The sequence below is a fragment of the Entelurus aequoreus genome, linkage group LG15 (genome assembly GCF_033978785.1).
Source record: "Entelurus aequoreus isolate RoL-2023_Sb linkage group LG15, RoL_Eaeq_v1.1, whole genome shotgun sequence".
Taxonomy (NCBI): domain Eukaryota; kingdom Metazoa; phylum Chordata; class Actinopteri; order Syngnathiformes; family Syngnathidae; genus Entelurus; species Entelurus aequoreus.
In genome coordinates, this window is record NC_084745.1 from 18,936,739 (window position 1) to 18,959,404 (window position 22,666).

Consider the following 22,666-nt stretch of genomic DNA (forward strand, 5'->3'; position numbering starts at 1 on the left):
ACTATGGTGCTAGTGGAGCGGTGCGAGTGGTAATACGAGAGAAAGAAGGTGCGAATCTGGTAACAAATGAAGGAATAATTAATTCCCAAGCAAAATAGCACGGAGTCCATCGTCTGACGGTGGTTTGGCTTTAAGCAGGTAGATGGTGAACAAGTATGCGGCAAAAGCGTTGCTACAAAAAGTAGCACCACTGCTAATGTGTAGCATCATTTGAAATGTCACCCGTTAGAGAATGAAAAGTGCTTGAAACTCCGCATGTCAACATCTCCGTTCGGTGCCACACCCACAAAATGCCCAAGCAACCATTTCCAGATCAACACGTATGAAAAAAAAAAAAGTCAAAAACAGAAGGAGATAACGTCCGCAGTAACCTACCACATAGCGAAGGACATACACTATTTGATTTCCTATTATGCAGCTCATTTTTATTTGACAGTTATTGAAATATCTTGTGTGACATCATGCACAAAAGTGCACTTTATTTGTTTTAAACTATTGTAGTGGCGTTCTGTACAAAAAGTGCACTTTAATTTAGTGTTGTTTTGATATGTCATCTTAGTGACCTCATGCACAAAAGTGCACTCATAGCTTGTTTTAAAATGTCTCTGACAATCTTGCACTTTCTGTTTTGGAAATGACATGAATGTTTGTGCCACTGCTTAATAACTGTTTAATAAATACAGTTTTCGTAAATTGACTTAGTTGTGGTTTCACTCTCAGCATGAAAGTTTAAAATGAGCATATATTAATGCAGTATGAACAAGAATGTTTTAATGTAGACACATATAATCATCATACTGGTGTGATTTTATACATCAAGTGTTCATTCAAGGCTAAGGCAAAATATCGAGATATACAGTATATCGTGTATCGTGACATGGCCTAAAAATATCGAGATGTTAATAAAAGGCCATATCGCCCAGCACTGGTTCAACATTTTATTAGCATACAGAGTAAATAACAAATCAAATTAAATACAAACAACTAACATAACAATGTACTAGGGTTTGAAACGATTATTGGATTAATTTTATTTGACAAATACTGGATTAATTTTATTTTACAAATACTATGGTTATTTACCAAATTTGTAAACAATGGCATAAAATACATATACACACAGGGTCCATTGCCAGGGTTAATGTGGTCAACATATATAAAATAAAAACTAAATAAGATAAGGCTCAGAATGTTTTTTTAACAAAACTTTTCTAAATATAAAGTGCTTTTTTTGATTGATTGAGGCTTTTATTAGTAGATTGCACAGTACATATTCCGTACAATTGACCACTAAATGGTAACACCCGAATACGTTTTTCAACTAGTTTAAGTTGGGGTCCACGTTAATCAACATTAAACTGCCTCAAGTTGTTGCTCAGATTAAATAAAATGACAAAACTTTTTTTCTACATATAAAAAGTGCAACATTAAACAGTTTCAAGTCAACTCAGCCTCAGATTAACTTTTCTTCCCCCCCCAGCCTGGCTAACTTGGCAGTAAGAGGTGGGAGCTGTTTGCCCGTCTTTATCTTTGTTGAAGCGATGTTCACTTAGGGGTGGTGCCGCTTCAAATGGGTTAGCATGTTTGACGTGTTGGCAGAAGCATGCCTTACCGCTGCTGAACAATGTCGGCAAACCTCCGTCCTCCGCACCGCGCAGCCGAAGTGTTCCCAAACGGGAGATCTTAACGAGGCAGGAGGGTCTTCCAGCTCTGGCTTTTATATGTTGTCGTAGCCCGGTCGTTGCTAGCATGCCGTGTGTTGTGCCTCGGTGTGCATTGTTTACACAACGTGCGCTACGCTACTTAATATGTCCGTGTGGAAACCCGTTCAGTACACCTCCTTACCGAAACGGTTCAATACAAATACACGTACCGTTACACCCCTAGCGATTTTGCAGGCTAGCTTTTTTTGGTAAATTTTGCAGGTATAAACCTCAGCGTCAAATATTTTGTTACTAGACGAATGATACCTGTTAGCATGCTAGCTTTAATTTTTCAGCAAATTTTTTAACTATACACCTTAGTTATATTTCGATACTTGATGCATGCTATTATTAGCTTGCTAGCATTTTAAACACAATTTTCAGATACAAACCTTGGAGTTGTATATTTTGGTACTTGACGCGTGTTACTTTTAGCATTTTAGCATGCTAACATCTGCATGCTAGCTTTCTTTTAGCTGATTTAGCAGGTATACTCCTCAGTGTGGGGACGGCGTGGCGAAGTTGGTAGAGTGGCCGTGCCAGCAATCGGAAGGTTGCTGGTTACTGGGGTTCAATCCCCACCTTCTACCATCCTAGTCACGTCCGTTGTGTCCTTGGGCAAGACACTTCACCCTTGCTCTTGATGGCTGCTGGTTAGCGCCTTGCATGGCAGCTCCCGCCATCAGTGTGTGAATGTGGAAATACTGTCAAAGCGCTTTGAGTACCTTGAAGGTAGAAAAGCGCTATACAAGTATAACCCATTTATTATTTATCATTTAGTGTCATACATTTTGGTATTCCATTAATGCTAACTGTTACCATGTTAACAGTACTGTTCGAATGCTAGCTTTTTTAGCTCATTTTGCTAATATTTCTGGTTACCTGACACTATCTGGTCAGTGTGCTAACTGTTAGTGTTTCAGTTTGGCTTTGGCTCTTTAGCATTCACACAAAATTTCAATCGAAATTGCATTTTCTAGCTCTTTGAAAACAATCTGTATATTTTTCTGGTTATGAAGGTGAAAACTACCAAAATGGCCCACGCATCCTTTGATTTGTCAGTTTGTGGCCCTCAGTAGGAAAAGTTTAGGCATCCCTGATATGTATTTATTAGAGAGGAAAAAAACAAAGGTTATGGCAAGCAGAAACATTGTTTCCCTGAAACATGCATTGAGGCTATAAAGTGTGCTTTATCCAATTATATGAGTAATCGAACAAACTGTAACAAGCTGTATTTACAAACAGTCCGATTATAATGTGTAAATAAGTGAGGGCAAATCTATTGGTGGCAAGCCTTAGCAAATAACGGCATGTATGGGTAGCACTGATGATATTCAATCCATTAAATAATAAGAATACATCCGTATAATAATCCTAAAGGCATTATTATATTATATTTTATATTACAAATATTTTTATTATATTATATTTTATTTTTAGAATTATGTAGCTTTATTTTGTAATGTTTTTAACAAGACCAATACAGATATTTTCTCTTGTTAAAATACTGCAAAGGTGTTGAAAACCAGTGGTGTAAGTGAATATCAAATATCAACCTGAAAATGGCGTTCCGCTGGTCAGATGGCTGTCATCAACCTTTCAGGATGAGGGGAGCAGATGTTGAGATATTTCAGTCGGACCAAAGTGACTCGCTGAATGATGGACACTCAAATTAGGGTGACGCTGTGTTTCCAGCAGGAGGAATGCAATTAGCATAATGAGGCAGGAAAGAGTGTCAACTTTCACATTATGAGATCCAAAAATAGCACAAAAGTTCATATTAATACGATAGAAAGTGCACTGACTGCAAAGGCGAAAAGGCATGACATTTTGTTGTTGTTGTCGTCGTACAGGGACGGATGTGCGACTCTCGGACTGCCTGGACCCCTGCCCACCCCAATCTCACGGCTGTTAGGGCCATCAGAGTGCGGCTCCTGGGAGTCATCTGTGAGGCGATGGAGCAGGAAATGAGCTCGCCTGGCGGAGGTCGTGCTTGACAAGGCCTCGCCGGCGGCCCCTCGCTATCGAGGTGGGGGTTGGTCTGCAACAGAGGAGAGAGGATCTCGTGGTTTTTGTAGACCGCAGCAATAGTGGCAAAACCTACTGGCCATTTCATTAGGAACACCCGTACAGGAGAAGCCACACTAGTTATTAACCATAATATTACAAACACCAACACAAAACAGAAGGATACAGCCCAGTTATAAGCAGTTCTAAATATAATAACTCTTACATAATTGATCAATATCTTTGTAAAGGTGGAGTTTTTGATGCAGCTTTTGTACTGTATCTCATTAGATGTGCTGTGTTTCCCACAACACTATCCTCAAATGTGCATAGTTGGTCATGACTGAACAAGTCAAACAATTGTGTTAAGAATGACAAACAAACCTCTTCTGTCAATTCTTGTTTTTTTAAGGTCATAATACAGAGAGCCGCAGACGAGTCCCTTTCAAATGGGAGAGGAGCCCACAGCAGCACCCAGTGCGATACATGCTTTTATTTCAGCGTTCCCAAAAGTCTCCACTAAATGTTTGCTCGTCGCTTTGATCAAGGGTATTTAGAAGGCTCTGATTATTTGCAGCACCTCCAAGTCCAAGTCCATGGTTCTCGCCCGGAAAAGGGTGGAGTGCCATCTCCGGGTTGCGGAGGAGACCCTGCCCCAAGTGGAGGAGTTCAAGTACCTTGGAGTCTTGTTCACGAGTGGGGGAAGAGTGGATCGTGAGATCGACAGGCGGATCGGTGCGGCGTCTTCAGTAATGCGGACACTGTATCGATCCGTTGTGGTGAAGAAGGAGCTGAGCCGGAAGGCAAAGCTCTCAATTTACCGGTCGATCTACGTTCCCATCCTCACCTATGGTCATGAGCTTTGGGTTATGACCGAAAGGACAAGATCACGGGTACAAGCGGCCGAAATGAGTTTCCTCCGCCGGGTGGCGGGGCTCTCCCTTAGAGATAGGGTGAGAAGCTCTGCCATCCGGGGGGAGCTCAAAGTAAAGCCGCTGCTGCTCCACATCGAGGTGGTTCGGGCATCTGGTCAGGATGCCACCCGAACCCCTCCCTAGGGAGGTGTTTAGGGCACGTCCGACCGGTAGGAGGCCACGGGGAAGACCCAGGACACGTTGGGAAGACTATGTCTCCCAGCTGGCCTGGGAACGCCTCGGGATTCCCCGGGAAGAGCTGGACGAAGTGGCTGGGGAGAGGGAAGTCTGGGTTTCCCTGCTTAGGCTGCTGCCCCCGCGACCCAACCTCAGATAAGCGGAAGAAGATGGATGGATGGATGGATGGATGGATGGATGGATGATTATTTGAGGAATGTAACTTTCATATTAGTTATTTTGAGCAAAATGATTGGGGTTATCATCACAGTATTGTTGAATGTGCTCATAAAGTACTTAAATAAATATATATATAAAAATATTTTCTTTGAAAAAAAATAAACACAATAGACTTTTTTGGCAAAAGAAACATCAAATGTTGTTCTCGCTTCTTAAAGGGGAACTGCACATCTTTTGTAATTTTGCCTGTCGTTCACAATCATGAGAAACAAAAACACGTCTTTTTTTACGATTCTAAAGATCATAAATAAACGCTTTAATGATTGGGCTAATGGGAGTCACCGTTGTGGCCTTCAAAGACCTCTAAAACAACTTCAAAACCTGCCATTAACATTTTATATACACACTGCAAGTCTATATATATAATGTAGTAACAGACATGTCCATAACAGTATGTAATGTTTTCAATATATAATTGTAATCATTTCTGGGCCTGATTTCTTTTGCGCATTGATTTCGGTTTACATAGCAGCACACGTCTGACTTCTGGCAACAAATGTGTGTTCCTACTTCTGGAAATAAATTCTAATCATGGCAGACTTGGTAACGGACAATAAAATTGACTATTTTTAGACAAATTAGGATTTACAACTAGGGATGTCCGATAATGGCTTTTTGCCGATATCCGATATTCCGATATTGTCCAACTCTTTAATTACCGATATCAAGCGATACCGATATCAACCGATACCGATATATACAGTTGTGGAAATAACACATTATTATGCCTAATTTGGACAACCAGGTATGGTGAAGATAAGGTCCTTTTTTAAAATAATAATAAAATAAAATAAGATAAATAAATTAAAAACATTTTCTTGAATAAAAAAGAAAGTAAAGCAATATAAAAACAGTTACATAGAAACTAGTAATTAATGAAAATGAGTAAAATTAACTGTTAAAGGTTATTACTATTAGTGGACCAGCAGCACGCACAATCATGTGTTCTTACGGACTGTATCCCTTGCAGACTGTATTGATATATATTGTGTTTTTTATGTTGATTTAATAAAAAAAACAAAAAACGATATTGATAATAAAAAAACGATACCGATCATTTCTGATATTACATTTTTAAAGCATTTATCGGCCGATAATATTTACAACCTTATGCTTTTGAAGCTAAATATACTGCTTCTTAACAAAGGAGCGAGCATGAAGGAAAAGTGAGACAATGGAGCAGACGGAAGCCGGGAGAAGGGGATGAAAGCGATTTTGACGCTACAAATATTCAACTTCGACTTCCTTTTTATTGTCATTCAAATTTGAACTTTACAGCACAGATAAGAACGAAATTTCGTTACATAAGCTCATAGTAGTGCAGGATAAAAAAAAAGCAATAAGGTGCATATATAAATAAATAAATATACATAAATAATATATATATATAAAATAAATAAATAGATATAAATAAATAAATAGATATGGAACTTGAAGCCAAGCTATTTTAACATAAATGGATTGCTTACCTAAAATCAACTGGAAACGTCCCTGGCCTGCTGGACCAGGCGAACTGTCCATCGAGTGAGTCACTTTAATATTGATCATGATACACGCAGCACGTCATGTGTGTTATTACAACTACAGTACATAGGCTGTCTGGCTAGCTGTGTACAAACAAAACATAAAATGTGTGCTAATACTTTACAGATACTGTAATAGTATTGTTCATGTTTTTCAGTCAGTACATTACAAACTCAAACGCGTTTCGTGTTGTAGATGCTATCTTATCTCTTGCCGTAGTTAGCTTTTACAGCTAATACCGTCGCACGCCGATGTCTTACTACAACAGAAAAAAGTTCCTCAGTGTTCGTTCTTACAATACAAATGTCGCTACAGTTTAGTTATATGGGTTATGGAACGTAAATGAAGTATAGTTGACGGTTTTAGAAGGCCTTTTTAAAATGATTTAGAGGTAGAATTGATTACTTCCTTTAGCTGCATTGCTGGCCACCATGTTGGAAAGAAAAAGAAAAAAAACCTCATGATTGTGAACGATGGGTAAAATTCCAAAAAAAGTGCAGTTCCCCTTTAAGAGACATGTTATTTTTATCTGAGTGATTAGATATGTTCTTTCCTTTTAATTTGTAAAGGTTTAAGAGTGTTTGTTTTTTTTTAATTATAATTTATTGATGTTCTTCTATGGAATCGCATCTCTGTTCTAAAAGAGCACAGTGCCCAATTGGATATCTTAGATGCTCAGACAGTAAAGTGTTTATACAAATTTAAGATTGGGGTGTTTTGTTTCTTGGAGAAAGACATTGTCTCTTGGTTTTATGCTAGCTCGAGCTCGTTATTCTGTGAGTCTATCAAAGTGCAGTTATCAATCACAAGTTTTTTGATCATTTTAATTTGAAGAGTTAACACTAACCGTCTGCAGTTTAACGCGGTTATCCTTAATGTCGTTTATCATTGCATCCCTATTTATAAGTATGGCGACAAACAAGTAGCGCCAAATCTTTACATGGCAGTCTAAGATTATTTGTGGCGGGCCGCCATGAATAATTCAATGTTTGGCAAAGACAGTTTTGTTAGTATTTAACATTTTTGATGCACTGTTCCAATAATGTATTCCTTTTAATCCTAAATCTGTACCTAACTATAAAATAAGTTATAATTATCATTAATTATATTCTTATTTTAAGTCTTACATTTAGTCTTAACAGCTTTGTTTTCCCGTCAACATTGTCTATTTTTGTTTTTACTCATAATGTATTTGCCCTACACATAGTTTATTCATCACTGCATAAGTTATTCATTGCTACACGTTCTCTATCTTTTCTTAATTACTAAACACAGGAAGTGAACAAACCTGTGCACGAACAAAACATGTCAACATTTCGTAGTTACGTTGTGAATGGACGTTGAGACCATGTGATGTTGCCATGTTGTCTTCTCCAACACCTAACTTGTAGTTTTGTCTTTGTATTTTCTGAGTGTGTGACCTCTGCTTCTGTAACAGGAGAGTGCTGCATGGGGTCACGTCCTGCTGCACCTGACTTCCCTCACCATCCCCGCCGCCTCTCACAAAGTCACCTGTCTTTGTTGCCTTTAAAAGTTCCGGCGCCGCTGGACTTACCTTTTTAAAAATGCAGGCAATTCCTCAAACTGATGTGCTCATCTTTCTTCCTGTGCAAGGTGCAACGCAAGATGGAGGGGCATCCCAGTAGATGACGCTTGTATGTTTTTTTTCATTTGAATGATGCAAATGCAATGTGCTTTGTGCTTTGTGCAAATTATTGCTTCAGTCTTTTGTCTTTGGTTTCCTTGCAGCGTCTTCTACTAGTCTTCAAAGGTCAGTACATTTGACAAATCAGTGCATTTATTTACTATTACTTTTGTACTACTTACTTTGGTCAGCCAGTGCTCTTTCAGTACAATAACTTTTTTTGCAATGTGATTATTGTTGCGGTTGTCGTTTCCAGTTTTGTTTTTGTAGTGTTTTTAACCTGTTGTGTTGCTAAACAAACTTAACAAAATATTTAAATCCAGTGCCCAACCCTTTTCGCATACAGAAAAATTGAAAGAAGCCACTTTGATAGATTTTGCACATTAAACATGCTAAATATATGAATATATGGTAAGCTATCTGAAGGACAAATCCACATATTAGCTCTGTGTTGCAGGTGACAAAGCAAATTAGTATAATATTGAATATACAGGACTTCATAATCATAATTAATTAATTTAGTTGTACAATATGCGAGGGTAAATAATAAAACTGCATTTTGAAAATGACTCTCAGCTCTACTTTACATGACTTCTTTGAGTGATTTGCGTTTTAATCAGTTTTCGATGTCCAAAGTGCAGCCTGGTGACTGTTTTTGGCCCACCGCTAAAAGGTTTTGATCCTTGCCATGTTCACAAAATGTAAATAATTGGTCATTAATTGGAGTGTCCAGCACCAACATTAAATTCAGATATTGGCCCGATATCAGCAAAAATCAAATATGGGATTATATTGGCTAGCATCTAAAATCTGTTTACTTGTGCAAAGCTGGACAGCCAGTTAACATCTAAATGTCCTCCAATAGGCACACAAGATGTCCTTTTGTGTTTTTTAGTTATTTACTAAAGATAAACTAGGCGCTAAGCACACAACAGCATATAAGCTAGACATACAGAATGTCCTTAATTGAACAATATTGTAGTCTAAAAAAAATGTCAATTTAAATATGTATCAAATAATTATAGGTGCATATAACTATTTACAAATTAGTTTACTAGGCAGAAGTGTTTTGGAAAGTTTCCAATAACAAACCTTTCTGAATCGTTCCATTTACTGACTACTGAATCAATACCTTAATTAATTATTGTGGCCACTAGATGTCACAAAAACCCCCACCACTCTACTTCTACTTAAAGACAACATAAGTCCATTCCAGAAGGTTAATAATGAATTGCTTGTATTCTGTAACGTGACTTCTTCCCGGAAGTGACAACCAGTGGTCGTCGACCAAACCAAGATGGCTGTTGTACAGCAAGCAGCGCGCTAAGTACAAAAGAGGCTTAAATCTTCCTGCAAAAAAATATAACTATGCAATGGAATAGATCCCTATTCTTTATCAAAAAAAGATTTGTCGAGTGATATCAAGGATTAACAGTCAGTTGCGTTCCCAGACATATCGAACTATTGTGCTACAGATGTCACTCTACACGACAAAACAGATGGAAACTTGGAAAAGCATGGGGGTCTACAACTTCTTTGTGTGTGGATGGGTCAAGGACATTGGTATCAAGGCTCTCCCGGATAAATATGCATCGTTTTTAAAGGCCTACTGAAATTGAATTTTCTTATTTAAACGGGGATAGCAGGTCCATTCTATGTGTCATACTTGATCATTTCGCGATTTTGCCATATTTTTGCTGAAAGGATTTAGTAGAGAACATCAACGATAAAGTTCGCAACTTTTGGTCGCTGATAAAAAAGCCTTGCCTGTACCGGAAGTAGCGTGACGTCACAGGTTGTGGAGCGCCTCACATCTGCACATTGTTTACAATCATGGCCACCAGCAGCGAGAGCGATTCGGACCGAGAAAGCGACGATTTCCCCATTAATTTGAGCGAGGGTGAAAGATTTGTGGATGAGGAAAGTGAGAGTGAAGGATTAGAGGGCAGTGGAAGCGATTCAGATAGGGAAGATGCTGTGAGAGGCGGTTGGGACCTGAATGACTGCAAGCTGGGAATGACTAAAACAGTAAATAAACACAAGACATATATATACATCAACGATAAAGTTCGCAACTTTTGGTCGCTGATAAAAAAGCCTTGCCTGTACCGGAAGTAGCGTGACGTCACAGGTTGTGGAGCGCCTCACATCTGCACATTGTTTACAATCATGGCCACCAGCAGCGAGAGCGATTCGGACCGAGAAAGCGACGATTTCCCCATTAATTTGAGCGAGGGTGAAAGATTTGTGGATGAGGAAAGTGAGAGTGAAGGATTAGAGGGCAGTGGAAGCGATTCAGATAGGGAAGATGCTGTGAGAGGCGGGTGGGACCTGAATGACTGCAAGCTGGGAATGACTAAAACAGTAAATAAACACAAGACATATATATACTCTATTAGCCACAACACAACCAGGTTTATATTTAATATGCCACAAATTAATCTGCATAACAAACACCTCCCCCCTCCCGTCCATATAACCCACCAATACAACTCAAACACCCGCACAACACACTCGTGACATGCACATAGCGGCACGCACGTACGGGCAAGCGATCAAATGTTTGGAAGCCAAATCTGCGTACTCACGGTAGCGCGTCTGCTATCCAACTCAAAGTCCTCCTGGTTGTGTTGCTGCAGCCAGCCGCTAATACATCGATCCCACCTACAGATTTCTTCTTTGCTGTCTTCATTGTTCATTAAACAAATTGCAAAAGATTCACCAACACAGATGTCCAGAATACTGTGAAATTTTGCAATGAAAACAGACGACTTAATAGCTGGCCACAATGGTGTCCCAATATGTCCGCACAATCCGTGACGCGCAAACATCATCATACCGAGACGTTTTCAGCAGAATATTTCGCGGGAAATTTAAAATTGCACTTTACTAATCTAACCCGGCCGTATTGGCATGTGTTGCAATGTTAAGATTTCATCATTGATATATAAACTATCAGACTGCGTGGTCGGTAGTAGTGGGTTTCAGTAGGCCTTTAATTTCACCTATACAGCCGTGATGTCAGCATTGTGAATGTGCTGAGAAAGCTTCATTTATAATTATTGTCTTTGGTAAAAGCTTAACTCTTTTAGGTTTAGCTCTTTTTTGCTTTCTTTTATTAAATGTAAACGAATCATTCTAACAAGTGTGAGCGGCACTGGGTGTAAGGTAGGGGACGTGTCTTGCCCAAGGACACAAAGGCAGTGACTAGGATGGCAGAGGCTGGATTTGCCCATATCCTTCTGAGGAACCAGCATCCTCTGCATAAGTTTTTTGTTTTTGGTCCATTTCTTTTGTCAGGGTTACACATTGCAGGGAAAAAATAGCTATGTTATGCGAAAACACAAATGTCCACTATTTATGCATTGGATATGATCGACTTTATTCATCCCACAATGGGGAAATTATGTGGTTGCAGTGCAGACACAAAAAGTCCACCAAAAATAAGGTAAAAACAAACTTACATTGGATTGGGTTTAGAATCTTAATTGCACAAAATGTATCAAAATGGCCCCTGTATCCTTCAATTTTTCTGGATGCAGGGCTCTTGCTAGCAAAAGTCTGAACACCACAGTTCATTATAGAATTCCTCGAATATAATTGATATTAGACTCTTATCTAAAGTACATCCTGCTGCTGCTAAGTGGATTCCCCAAGGTATACATATTTGTGCACTTGTGCTGTGCGTAGGCCGGGTGCATGCCACATGCTAACCGAAAGTGTTGTCCTGACAAGGTGAGATAACACACACACAGACAGACAAGAATCTCCTGGAATGGTTTTGTGTGTCAGAGCAGCTGTCACATGCACACGACAACGATACATAATTGAAGACGGAGGCGTGTGCCTGCTCCAAAAGGTGTCTAATTGCTGGCCGATCATATTCTCTGCAAAGTATTGTTGTGTCCATGTGGTTTTATAGACCGTTCTCTGTCCACCAATCAAACTCCGACCCTAATTCCCAGCATGGTACCCTTCTGAAAAGTCAAGGAACAAAACAAATGCACACTAAACTGTTTATTTGAAGTAAAATGGTAAACCTGCGCTACTCTGAGCCTCCCTAACCAGCTTTCCCATGGAAATGAATGGCCGTCTATATGGGGAAAGGCTCATGCCGCAACTGTGGCTAATTCCCGCTAATCCCAGCAGCGGCTCCGACCGACGTAGAGCTGCGTTTTTTTTCCTAATGGTGGCTTCGGGAGTCAGATTAGCTCACACTCCCAGGACGTGCCATCAACCAGGAATGGACTCGCTGTTTGTCCAAAAGGTCCCATGTAGAGAACGATGTAAGTGATACTCTTCCTTTTTCGACTTTAGGGTTTAGTTGTTAATATTTGCAGACTGAATGTGGTTTTAGCTTTCCTTGGCTTTAGTTTTCACTCTTACGTTTGAGATAGTCACAAGATTGAGGAAAATCTTAAGAAACCAACAGCCATCAGAGGGCCCGATTGGATCACAGAGATCCAAGCTGCTCGCTAACTATTGCTAACTATTTTGCCCTAGTAAGTACTTCTCAAATAGTTTTGAGGATCAAATATCTAAATAATTCCCAATCTTATTGTTGAATTGGATGTTTGCACTCTTGTGCTTTTGAAGGATATACAAACGCCTTGAATCATGTCACCCCCAAACCTACATCAACCCCCTACTGTGCCGCTGCCTGGGAATTATCCTCTATTTACAGCTGATGTACCTCCAGGTTAATTCCCAAACATGCATTTACAAAGACAGCAATAATAATATTTTTTACTGCTACAGCTCTTGTTTGGTTGTGAGAGTCTACCCAATGAAGAGTGTGGCTGGTTAAGAATACTTTGTCCGTTCTTGACTGTTTTTACTTGTTCTTCCACAGGAGATCTCTCCTCAAAATGTTTCCACAGTCCGGGAAATCCTTAGTCTTTGACAACTTTCCCGATCCAACCGACACCTGGGAGATCATCGAAACAATCGGGAAGGGGACCTATGGCAAAGTCTACAAGGTGCTCAGCAAAGTGGACGGAAGTAAAGCAGCAGTAAAGATACTGGACCCTATTCACGTGAGTGTCATGTGCCAGTATAGAAGAGAAACAAAAAATGTGTGGTTTTTCAGCTTTAATGTTGTTCTGCAGGATATCGACGAGGAGATCGAGGCAGAGTATAACATCCTTAAAGCTCTTTCGGACCACGCCAATGTCGTCAAGTTCTACGGGATGTTCTACAAGAAGGATGTCAAATGTGGTGATCAGTTGTGGCTTGTGCTGGAGGTAAGGAACTCTCCGTGAATATGTTAGCTTTTAGAGTCCTCCTCCTTGGCCACTGTCCTACAGTAAGTGGGATTGTCAAACTGTCCTCTGAAAACCTGAATCCTGTATTTTCAAACAAATGCATGCATCCAGTATTGTGCCTGAACGGGACACTGCTGTATTGCCAAGCGCATATATAGTTTGTAAAATGTAGGCCTCGTGCGATAATACATTTTGCTGCACAACATATTGTCCCACAAATTATTGCAGATCAACAATATTACTGTCATCATTATTTCGAGACCAAATATAACATTAATATAGTAAGATTTATTAATAAAAGTGCAAGTATTCCCTTCAAATGCAATAAACTTTGATTTCTCATTATGGTAGTTTTATTTTTTTATTTTTTTTACCTTTGTAATTGGAACGTCATTGACTTTTCATTAAACAAGTAAACGAACAACAGAAATTAAATTGACTTTCAATCTCTGTTAGCAAAAATGTAACTTCAATAAATGTTTAACATCTTTTCCCCAATTGGGAAAACTAAGTTGGTTGTTATTTTTTTATTTGTTATTTGCCAACAAATTCAGCATTTTGCTCATTGAATTTGAAGCCGAAATATTCCCCCACCGGACATTTGGCTTTTCAATCTTATTTTTTCCTCCTAATTTCTGTTACCTCGCGATGCTTCTCACTAGCGAGTAGTAATGAGAAAGGCTCTCTGTCTGTGCAGCATGTGTGGGTAAGCTAGGAGTCTTGTTCAGACAAAGATTGGGGATGACTGTCAGGAGGTTTATTTCTGCTATTGAATACATGCGCTCATTTGTTGAGAGCAATGCACAGAGTGAACCCTCTTGTTGTACCATTTTTGAAAGCGAGAGACGAATTACGCAAACACACGGACTTGGCAATCATTGATGACGGCAAAGTTCAGTTACAATTATTGTTTGATCCCCTGGCCAAGATTGCGCTCGGAAGGGTAACAAGTGGGCGAAACGCTAAAATGCAGTTATTTTATTCTGGTAATGTAAATTTTGCATTATTGAATAGTTTCTTTTCCATGTATCTGTATTACTCCAAAACAAAATTCACCATGCTGGTAGGAGTAAAACAAATCTAGTTGGCTGATTCTCTTGGTAGTTTGCAACCCTAGTTTAAGGTGTCTGTTGCGGGATGTCAATGCACATTTATCTTAAACCAACATGTAATGCATTCAAAGGGAACCTATTACGCAAAGTAAATTTTTCTTCCTTATTGTTTTTTGTGTATTTAGGATCTGCATAAATCCCGAAAATTTGAAATCAAGCCATGGAGGCATGCTGGAAATATTTATAAAACAATCTTGCTTTCCTTCATACTTCCTCCAAAAGAGCTGTTGGGAAAAAGGTCACAAATTGGGCAAATTCTTAAGTGTGACGTCAGCGGATATTGCCATTAATGGTAGAGATTAACCCGAAGAGCTTTGCACGAATCGGCTATTGGAGTCCGATGATGTCGTCAATAATTTTATCTATCCTCTTGTTGTGGGGCAGACGGGCTCGTAAATGCACGTGTCCTCTGCTGTTGCCATTTCTAATACGAAGTAGCGTATAGTTCAAACTAACATTTGTCAGTATTCTCCATATGGAAGCACTAACTAAAAACGGAGAAGACGCAGTTGAAGTGGAGGCACATACGTACAGTCGCGGTCAAAAGTTTACATACACTTGTAAAGAACATAATGTCATGGCTGTCTTGAGTTTTTCAATAATTTCTACAACTCTTATTTTTTTGTGATAGAGTGATTGGAGCACATACTTGTTTGTCACAAAAAACATTCATGAAGTTTGGTTCTTTTATGAATTTATTATTGGTCTACTGAAAATGGGACCAAATCTGCTGGGTCAAAAGTATACATACAGCAATGTTAATATTTGGTTACAGGTCCATTGGCAAGTTTCACTGCAATAAGGCACTTTTGGTAGCCATCCACAAGCTTCTGGTTGAATTTTTGACCACTCCTCTTGACAAAATTGGTCCAGTTCAGCTAAATTTGTGGTTTTTCTGACATGGACTTGTTTCTTCAGCATTGTCCACGCATTTAAGTGAGGACTTTGGGAAGGCCATTCTTAAACCTTAATTCTAGCCTAATTTAAGCCATTCCTTTACCACTTTTGACGTGTGTTTGGGGTCATTGTCCTGTAGGAACACCCAACTGCGCCCAAGACCCAACCTCCGGGCTGATGATTTTAGGTTGTCCTGAAGAATTTGGAGGTAATCCTCCTTTTTCATTGTCCCATTTACTCTCTGTAAAGCACCAGTTCCATTGGCAGCAAATCAGGCCCAGAGCATAATACTACTGCCTGACGGTAAGCCTGGTGTTCCTGGGATTAAAGGCATCACCTTTTCTCCTCCAAACATATTGCTCGGTATTGTGACCAAACAGCTAAATTTTTGTTTCATCTGACCACAGAACTTTCCTCCAGAAGGTCTTATCTTTTGTCCATGTGATCAGCAGCAAACTTTAGACGAGCCTTAAGGTGTCGCTTCTGGAGCAAGGGCTTCCTTCTTGCATGGTAGCCTCTCAGTCCATGGCGATGTAAAACACACTTGACTGTGGACACTGACACCTGTTTTCCAGCAGCTTCAAATTCATTGCAGACCTGCTTTTTGGTGGATCTCGGTTGACTCTTGATCATCCTGACCAATTTTCTCTCAGCAGCAGGTGATAGCTTGCATTTTCTTCATGATCGTGGCAGTGACAACTGTGTCATGCACTTTATACTTACGAACAATTGTCTGCACAGTTGCTTTTGGGACCTTAAGCTGCTTTGAAATGGCTCCAAGTGACTTTCCTGACTTGTTCAAGTCAATCATTCATTTTTTCAGATCTGTGCTGAGTTCCTTTGACTTTCCCATTGTCGCGTTTGTAACCGAGTCTAATGACTACATCACATGAGCCCTATTTAAATGGGCTCAGAGAAGTCAACAGGTGCCGTCAATCATAATCACTGACATGAAGTTAAGAGGCCATGCCATGAAGCTAATTTGATTTGATTGTAACTTTTCAACATCATTTGATCATGTATGTTGCCTTATGTATACTTTTCACCCAGCAGATTTGGTCACATTTTCAGTAGACCCATAATAAATTCATAAAAGAACCAAACTTCATGAATGTTTTTTGTGACAAACAAGTATGTGCCCCAATCACTCTATCACAAAAAAATAAGAATTGTAGAAATTATTGGAAACTCAAGACAGCCAAGACATTATGTCCTTCACAAGTGTATGAAAACTTTTGACCACGACTGTAAATATAGACTGTCTACAAAACGGCACATCCTGAAGAGAAGGTCGGAAAGCGGCTTGAAGGTGGTCTGCAAAACATAAATTATGCAACATTTTGACCAACGAACCACCATTACATGTTATGTAGACCACAAGAAGTTGTTTTAAATTTAGAAAAATAATATGACCCCTTTAAGGGGAATACTACTAATTATATACTATACTAGTATAGTATCACACCCCAGGTTATTGTTGGGGAGTAAGGATGCACATTGTGGTGTTACATATAGCATCATTTAGATTTTCCAGTGGGACGGATGGTGGATTAGTGGTTGGCATGTTGGCAGTCAGAAGAAGGCAGTCAGGAGATCAATAGCTCGAATGTCCATTCGGGCATTTCTTTGTGGAGTTTGCAAACAGTATTCTTCCTGTTTGTGTGTGGATTGTCTCCAGGTAGTCCGGCTCCCACGTTCCAAAAATATACAGTACATGTTTGGCTAATTGAAGAGTCTGATCTCTTCATAGGTCGTTTGCATATTTGTGCTTAACCCCCAATTGCCCAAAGTCACCTGGGATAGGCTTCATCTCACTTGTGACCCTAAAGAAAGAACATTGATGGATGGTTTTCCAATATGCCGTACATGTCAAAGAAGGTGTCTTTTTGACTGGCATATAGTCTAAAGCCTGGTTTACATGTGGACCTGAGGCCAACATGCAACCAATTTCAAAACTGCCCATCTTTGTGTGACCATGGTCTTGATCCGCTGCGACCTCGGTTGACATTTGCTCCATGGCGTGCAGACGACGCGTGAACACGTGCAGATTAAAGGTCCACTTGTTCTTCACGCCACGTCTGGCCAACTTTGTGCAGCGGTGGTTAAATCTGGCTGCAGATTATGTAAACCAGGCGGAGGGTGAGGGGTGTGTGTATGTGCGCGCAGTGTTTACCTGTAGGCCACCTGAGGGATTTGTTTTCAAGCCAGTTGGCATCACAGGAAGGAAGGAGAAAGGGGGCAGGCTCATGTGTCACGGGCTCCCTGCTGAGCGCAGCAGAGTGAGGATTTCTGTGTCCAAGGCGTGTCTCGGCCAATTAGATGATACACCTGCAGATTAGAGGCTTGAATGGCCTCCCTTTTACTTCAGAACATGCAAACTTCCTCATCTTTGCTGTTGATGTAAAAGTTCAAGGTGGGGAGGTGGTGAAAAGAGACTTACCTCCCGCCCTCCACTTCTTCATCTCTCATATTTCATCTCCTGCTGCGGCGCCGGTGAAATGTCAAACCTGTAATGGAGGTCAACTTTGGAGCAGACAAGTGTTTGTTGTGTTGGATGTTGCTTTTATTTTCCTTCTTTGTAGTTTGTGTTGTTGTGATGATAAGTAAACCAACAGACATCTGGTGAGCGTGATTGATGAGCGTATTTGCAAACATGAAGTTACATTTGCGTTCACGTGGCCTGAATTTTATGCATCGCTAATGTTATGGTTATGGTCGCACCCAAAAACATCAGGGAAGTTCACAAACACCTTTATTATGTATGTCTCGGAGGAGTGTTGACATTTGCATTTCAAATTTTAGAAATTCTCCTGGGAAAACTTTAATTTTATGCAATTTTATAGCAGTTTATGGATATACGTTATGAAGTTCTTTTCATGAGGATCCCAGAAATACTGTGAACATTTTAGTAAAAACAATCTGGGATCCTTCACTTAGCTAGTTGAGACATTTTTCAAGCTAGCTGACATGATTTCCTCAAATGTTTACAGAAAGTATGAGAATATGTGAGCTGCTGCCTAAGTCTCCCCTTTGTCATCCATATCTGTCGTTATTTGATTGAATCAAGGAGCATGAAACTCGTAGCACTCCTTTTAATGAGCCCACGGCTCCGAGTGTTGCGAACAGAGGCTTGTCGAGCGACTTCATTGCTTCAGTAGCGGAAACAAACAAAACTGGAAGATGCCAAGAAATAAAAATAAAAACTGGATTTCTCAGCAAAAATGAGAAATTTTGACAGGTTAGCAGAGGAGACGTACTGCAGAAGGGAAAGGGGCGGGGAAGACCGCAGAAGAATTCTCACGCAAACGCAAATAAATGTTCTGTCGGATATCAAAACATATTTGAGGAGAATTATTGACATTGAGAGTAATATTTATTCTTAAAAGACTTTAAAAAAAAAAATAAATAAAATTGGGCTCCAGCAAATAAATAACCTTTCTCATCCAGGGCAAACTGGCTGGTGTGTGAGAAGTCTGCATTATCTGTTTCACTGGGTTTTTTTGTATTGCTAAGTAGTGGTATCATATGTGTATATATTCCATCTGCTGATGTAGTTCTGTTGTCTATCCAGCCATCCATTTTATACCGCTTGTAATTGTTAAAACAAACAAACGTCAAAATGCCAAATATCGATGCCGATAATTGGTCGATCTCTGCTGTAAACGTGCTAAACAATCCTGTGGCTGAAATGACTAGCAAGTGGCTAAAGCAGTGTGGTGGAGGGCTCTAATGACATGCACATGGGGTTTAGTCATGATGAAGAGGAAGCAGCAAGGTGGTCGTTCTCCATGGATACTGGCCCCCCCACCGCCCCCAAACTGTAATTCCCCCCACCCCCTACGAGCTCTGCTGAGAAGAGCGTACTCATTAACAACAAGCTGCATCTTCCACTTTGTCAGTGTTTGCTTTTTTTGTCGTGCTCACTCAGGAAGCGGGTGCACTTTCATGTGTCCGTTGCATGCCAATTTAGCAGGCGGGCAGCTGCAAAGTGCTTCAAAGAAAGCAGAAGAGGCCTGGGGGGGACTTTTTATTCTGTAATCAGAAATGAAAACCAAATGATTTACATGCACATATCAAGGGACGGCTTCCAAGGAAACGTTAAAAGGAGGCTTGGCTTTGATAAGGTGTATGTTCCCCGAAATTTTAAGTCACAATGTCAGGTTGGAACTCTCATCAGGTTGCATTAAAAACAAAAAACTCTGCCTAGATCAAATTTAAAGAAACAGATGAAACTCCATTTTACTGACAAAACAAATCATTGCACCCACTGGTACTGGTGCATGAAAGATGGATGAGTCAGCGTTGTTTCATCTTGTACATTTGTTTCATCCACTTGTGCTACCTTGATGAGCGGAAAGTTAATTTGCATGACTGAACAAGCGCCAGAGCTCATTAGTGATGGAGAATATGCCCCTCAATATTCAATGTATGTAAACCACCAGTCTTTGAAAGAAACGCGACATTTAAGATGTGCTGTATGGACGACAGGTGTTTTCTCACACATACAGTATGTCATGCAACGATGCCACAAACGCCTGGAAATAGTTGTATAGGTGTCATTGTAAGCCACAAAATATGTTAAAACTGTGTGTTTTTATGTCTAATTAGTTAAAACGTTTGGATAATTTAACCTGCAGACTATAGATCAGGGGTGTCAAACTAATTTTAGCTTAGGGGCCACATGGAGGAAAAGTGGGCCGGACTGGTAAAATAACGACAATTTCAGATTGTTTTCTTCGTTTGAAAATAGACCAAGCACATTCTGAAAATGTAGAAATCATAATGTTTTTTGTTGGTTTTTTTACACTTACATGTTGTGGTTAATATTCTATCTTCATTTGTCTTTATTTATACTTTCTGAATAAATGATGTGATAATGTAATGCCTAGGTTTGGTTGGTTCTGGCAGAGTTTTAAAATGCTCCAATTGGTGTTAATTTTCAATCTATCAAAAGATTAAATCAAAATCAAATTACAGGAAATTATTAATTAAATTTACTAATTTTCCTTAATTAATGGTATACTAACATCTTGTGGTTTATTCTATACATATGTAACATTATCTGCAACAAAACTTGTGAATTTAGACTAATTTAATTAATCACACATTCGATTAGAATTGATTGATTGATTGAGACTTTTATTAGTAGGTTGCACAGTGAAGTACATATTCCGTACAATTGACCACTAAATGGTAACACCCGAATAAGTTTTTCAACTTGTTTAAGTCGGGGTCCACTTAAATTGATTCATGATACAGATATATACTAGAAGAAGATACATATTATATTTATGTACACAAAATGTACAGATTATCAACAGCATTTATTTGGGTAGAAATGTTGCAGGTTACATTACCAACAACATCTTTGACGATGAAGGCATGAACGTAACATTCCACATTCCATCTTCTTCCGCTTATCTGAGGTCCGGTCGCGGGGGCAGCAGCCTAAGCAGGGAAGCCCAGACTTCCTTCTCCCCAGCCACTTCGTCCAGCTCTTCCCAGGCCAGCCGGGAGACATAGTCTTCCCCGTGGCCTCCTACCGGTCGGACGTGCCCTAAACCCTTCCCTAGGGAGGCGTTCGGGTGGCATCCTGACCAGATGCCCGAACCACCTCATCTGGCTCCTCTCGATGTGGAGGAGCAGCGGCTTTACTTTGAGTTCCTCCCTGATGGCAGAGCTTCTCGCCCTATCTCTAAGGGAGAGCCCCGCCACCCGGCGGAGGAAACTCATTTCGGCCGCTTGTACCCGTGATCTTGTCCTATCGGTCATAACCCAAAGCTCATGACCATAGGTGAGGATGGGAAGGTAAATCGACTGGTAAATTAAGAGCTATGCCTTCTTCACCACAACGGATCGATACAGCGTCCGCATTACTGAAGACGCCGCACCGATCCGCCTGTCGATCTCACGATCCACTCTTCCCTCACTCGTGAACAAGACTCCGAGGTACTTGAACTCCTCCACTTGGGGCAGGGTCTCCTCCCCAATCCGGAGATGGCACTCCACCCTTTTCCGGGCGAGAACCATGGACTCGGACTTGGAGGTGCTGATTCTCATCCCAGTCGCTTCACACTCGGCTGTGAACCGATCCAGTGAGAGCTGAAGATCCTGGCCAGATGAATCCATCAGGACCACATCATCTGCAAAAAGCAGAGACCTAATACTGCAGCCACGAAACCGGATCCCCTCAACTGACTGCGCCTAGAAATTCTGTCCATAAAAGTTTTGAACATAATCGGTGACAAAGGGCAGCCCTTGCGGAGTCCAACCCTCACTGGAAATGTGTCCGAATTACTGCCGGCAATGCGGACCAAGCTCGGACACTGATCATACAGGGAGCGGACCGCCACAATCAGACAGTCCGATACCCCATACTCTCTGAGCACTCCCCGCAGGACTTCCTGAGGGACACGGTCCACAAAGCACATGTACCTCTCCAGTACACCTGAATAGACCTCACCGGGAAGGTTAGTAACAGTATACATTTTGTATACTGTTACTAAAAAGCAGCGTCAGTACCTAGTGTCCAAACACGGAAGTGTTGCCTCTATCTTAACACGGCACATAGCTCAGCCCCCTCTAAACACATGCGTGCTGGAGTGGCAGGGTATACAAAGAATTGCTATTGCGACATCCAGTTGACACATTTAGAGCAGCAGTTTCTTTTTATTCAAAAATTTCAGCTCATTTTTATACCTAGCAAACTCATCTCGCGGGCCGGATAAAACCTGTTGGCAGGCGGGATCCGGCTCACGGGCCATACGTTTGACACCCCTGCTGTAGATCATTAGCTTATTTTCACACTTACAATTTAAGCTTCCATACATAATGTAGTAAAGAATAATAATATAATATATATAATATTGATTTTAATTAGTATACATGATACCGTCTTTGCCAAATCGGTTAGAATGGTTTTTTTTTGTATTTTTTTATTAAAATGACAAGAAAGGTCTTTTATTGTAAGAATATTTTTGGGGTGCTGATAAAAAAGTTACCTCAAAATTTGTTTTTTGCTGTAAGATTATGCATTATGCTAAAACTATCAAATCAATTTCAAGATTGTTCCCTTTTTTGTTAAAAAAAATATATATAGAAAGGACTTTTTAAATGTATTTAAAAACTTTTTTTTTTTTTGCTGCTGATACAAATGTCACCTTAAATATATTTTTGCCAATAT

General features: G+C 40.1%; 1 protein-coding gene across 14 annotated transcripts in view; it reads left to right on the top strand.

Moving 5' to 3' along the window:
- myo3a (myosin IIIA) overlaps nucleotides 1-22,666 on the top strand; it is a 71,038-nt gene that overhangs the window by 4,608 nt on the left and 43,764 nt on the right. For 6 of the 14 annotated variants that reach the window (XM_062020975.1, XM_062020978.1, XM_062020976.1 and 3 more), the window contains exons 1-3: nucleotides 8,309-8,336; nucleotides 13,063-13,246; nucleotides 13,319-13,453. In XM_062020975.1, the coding sequence (XP_061876959.1) occupies nucleotides 13,079-13,246; nucleotides 13,319-13,453 (303 nt within the window). In that variant the 5' untranslated portion in view covers nucleotides 8,309-8,336; nucleotides 13,063-13,078. Of the gene's footprint in view, nucleotides 1-3,556; nucleotides 3,733-8,003; nucleotides 8,221-8,289; nucleotides 8,337-11,900; nucleotides 12,497-13,062; nucleotides 13,247-13,318; nucleotides 13,454-22,666 lie in introns of those variants that run through there. The other 8 variants (XM_062020968.1, XM_062020980.1, XM_062020981.1 and 5 more) reach the window with 4 other exon arrangements.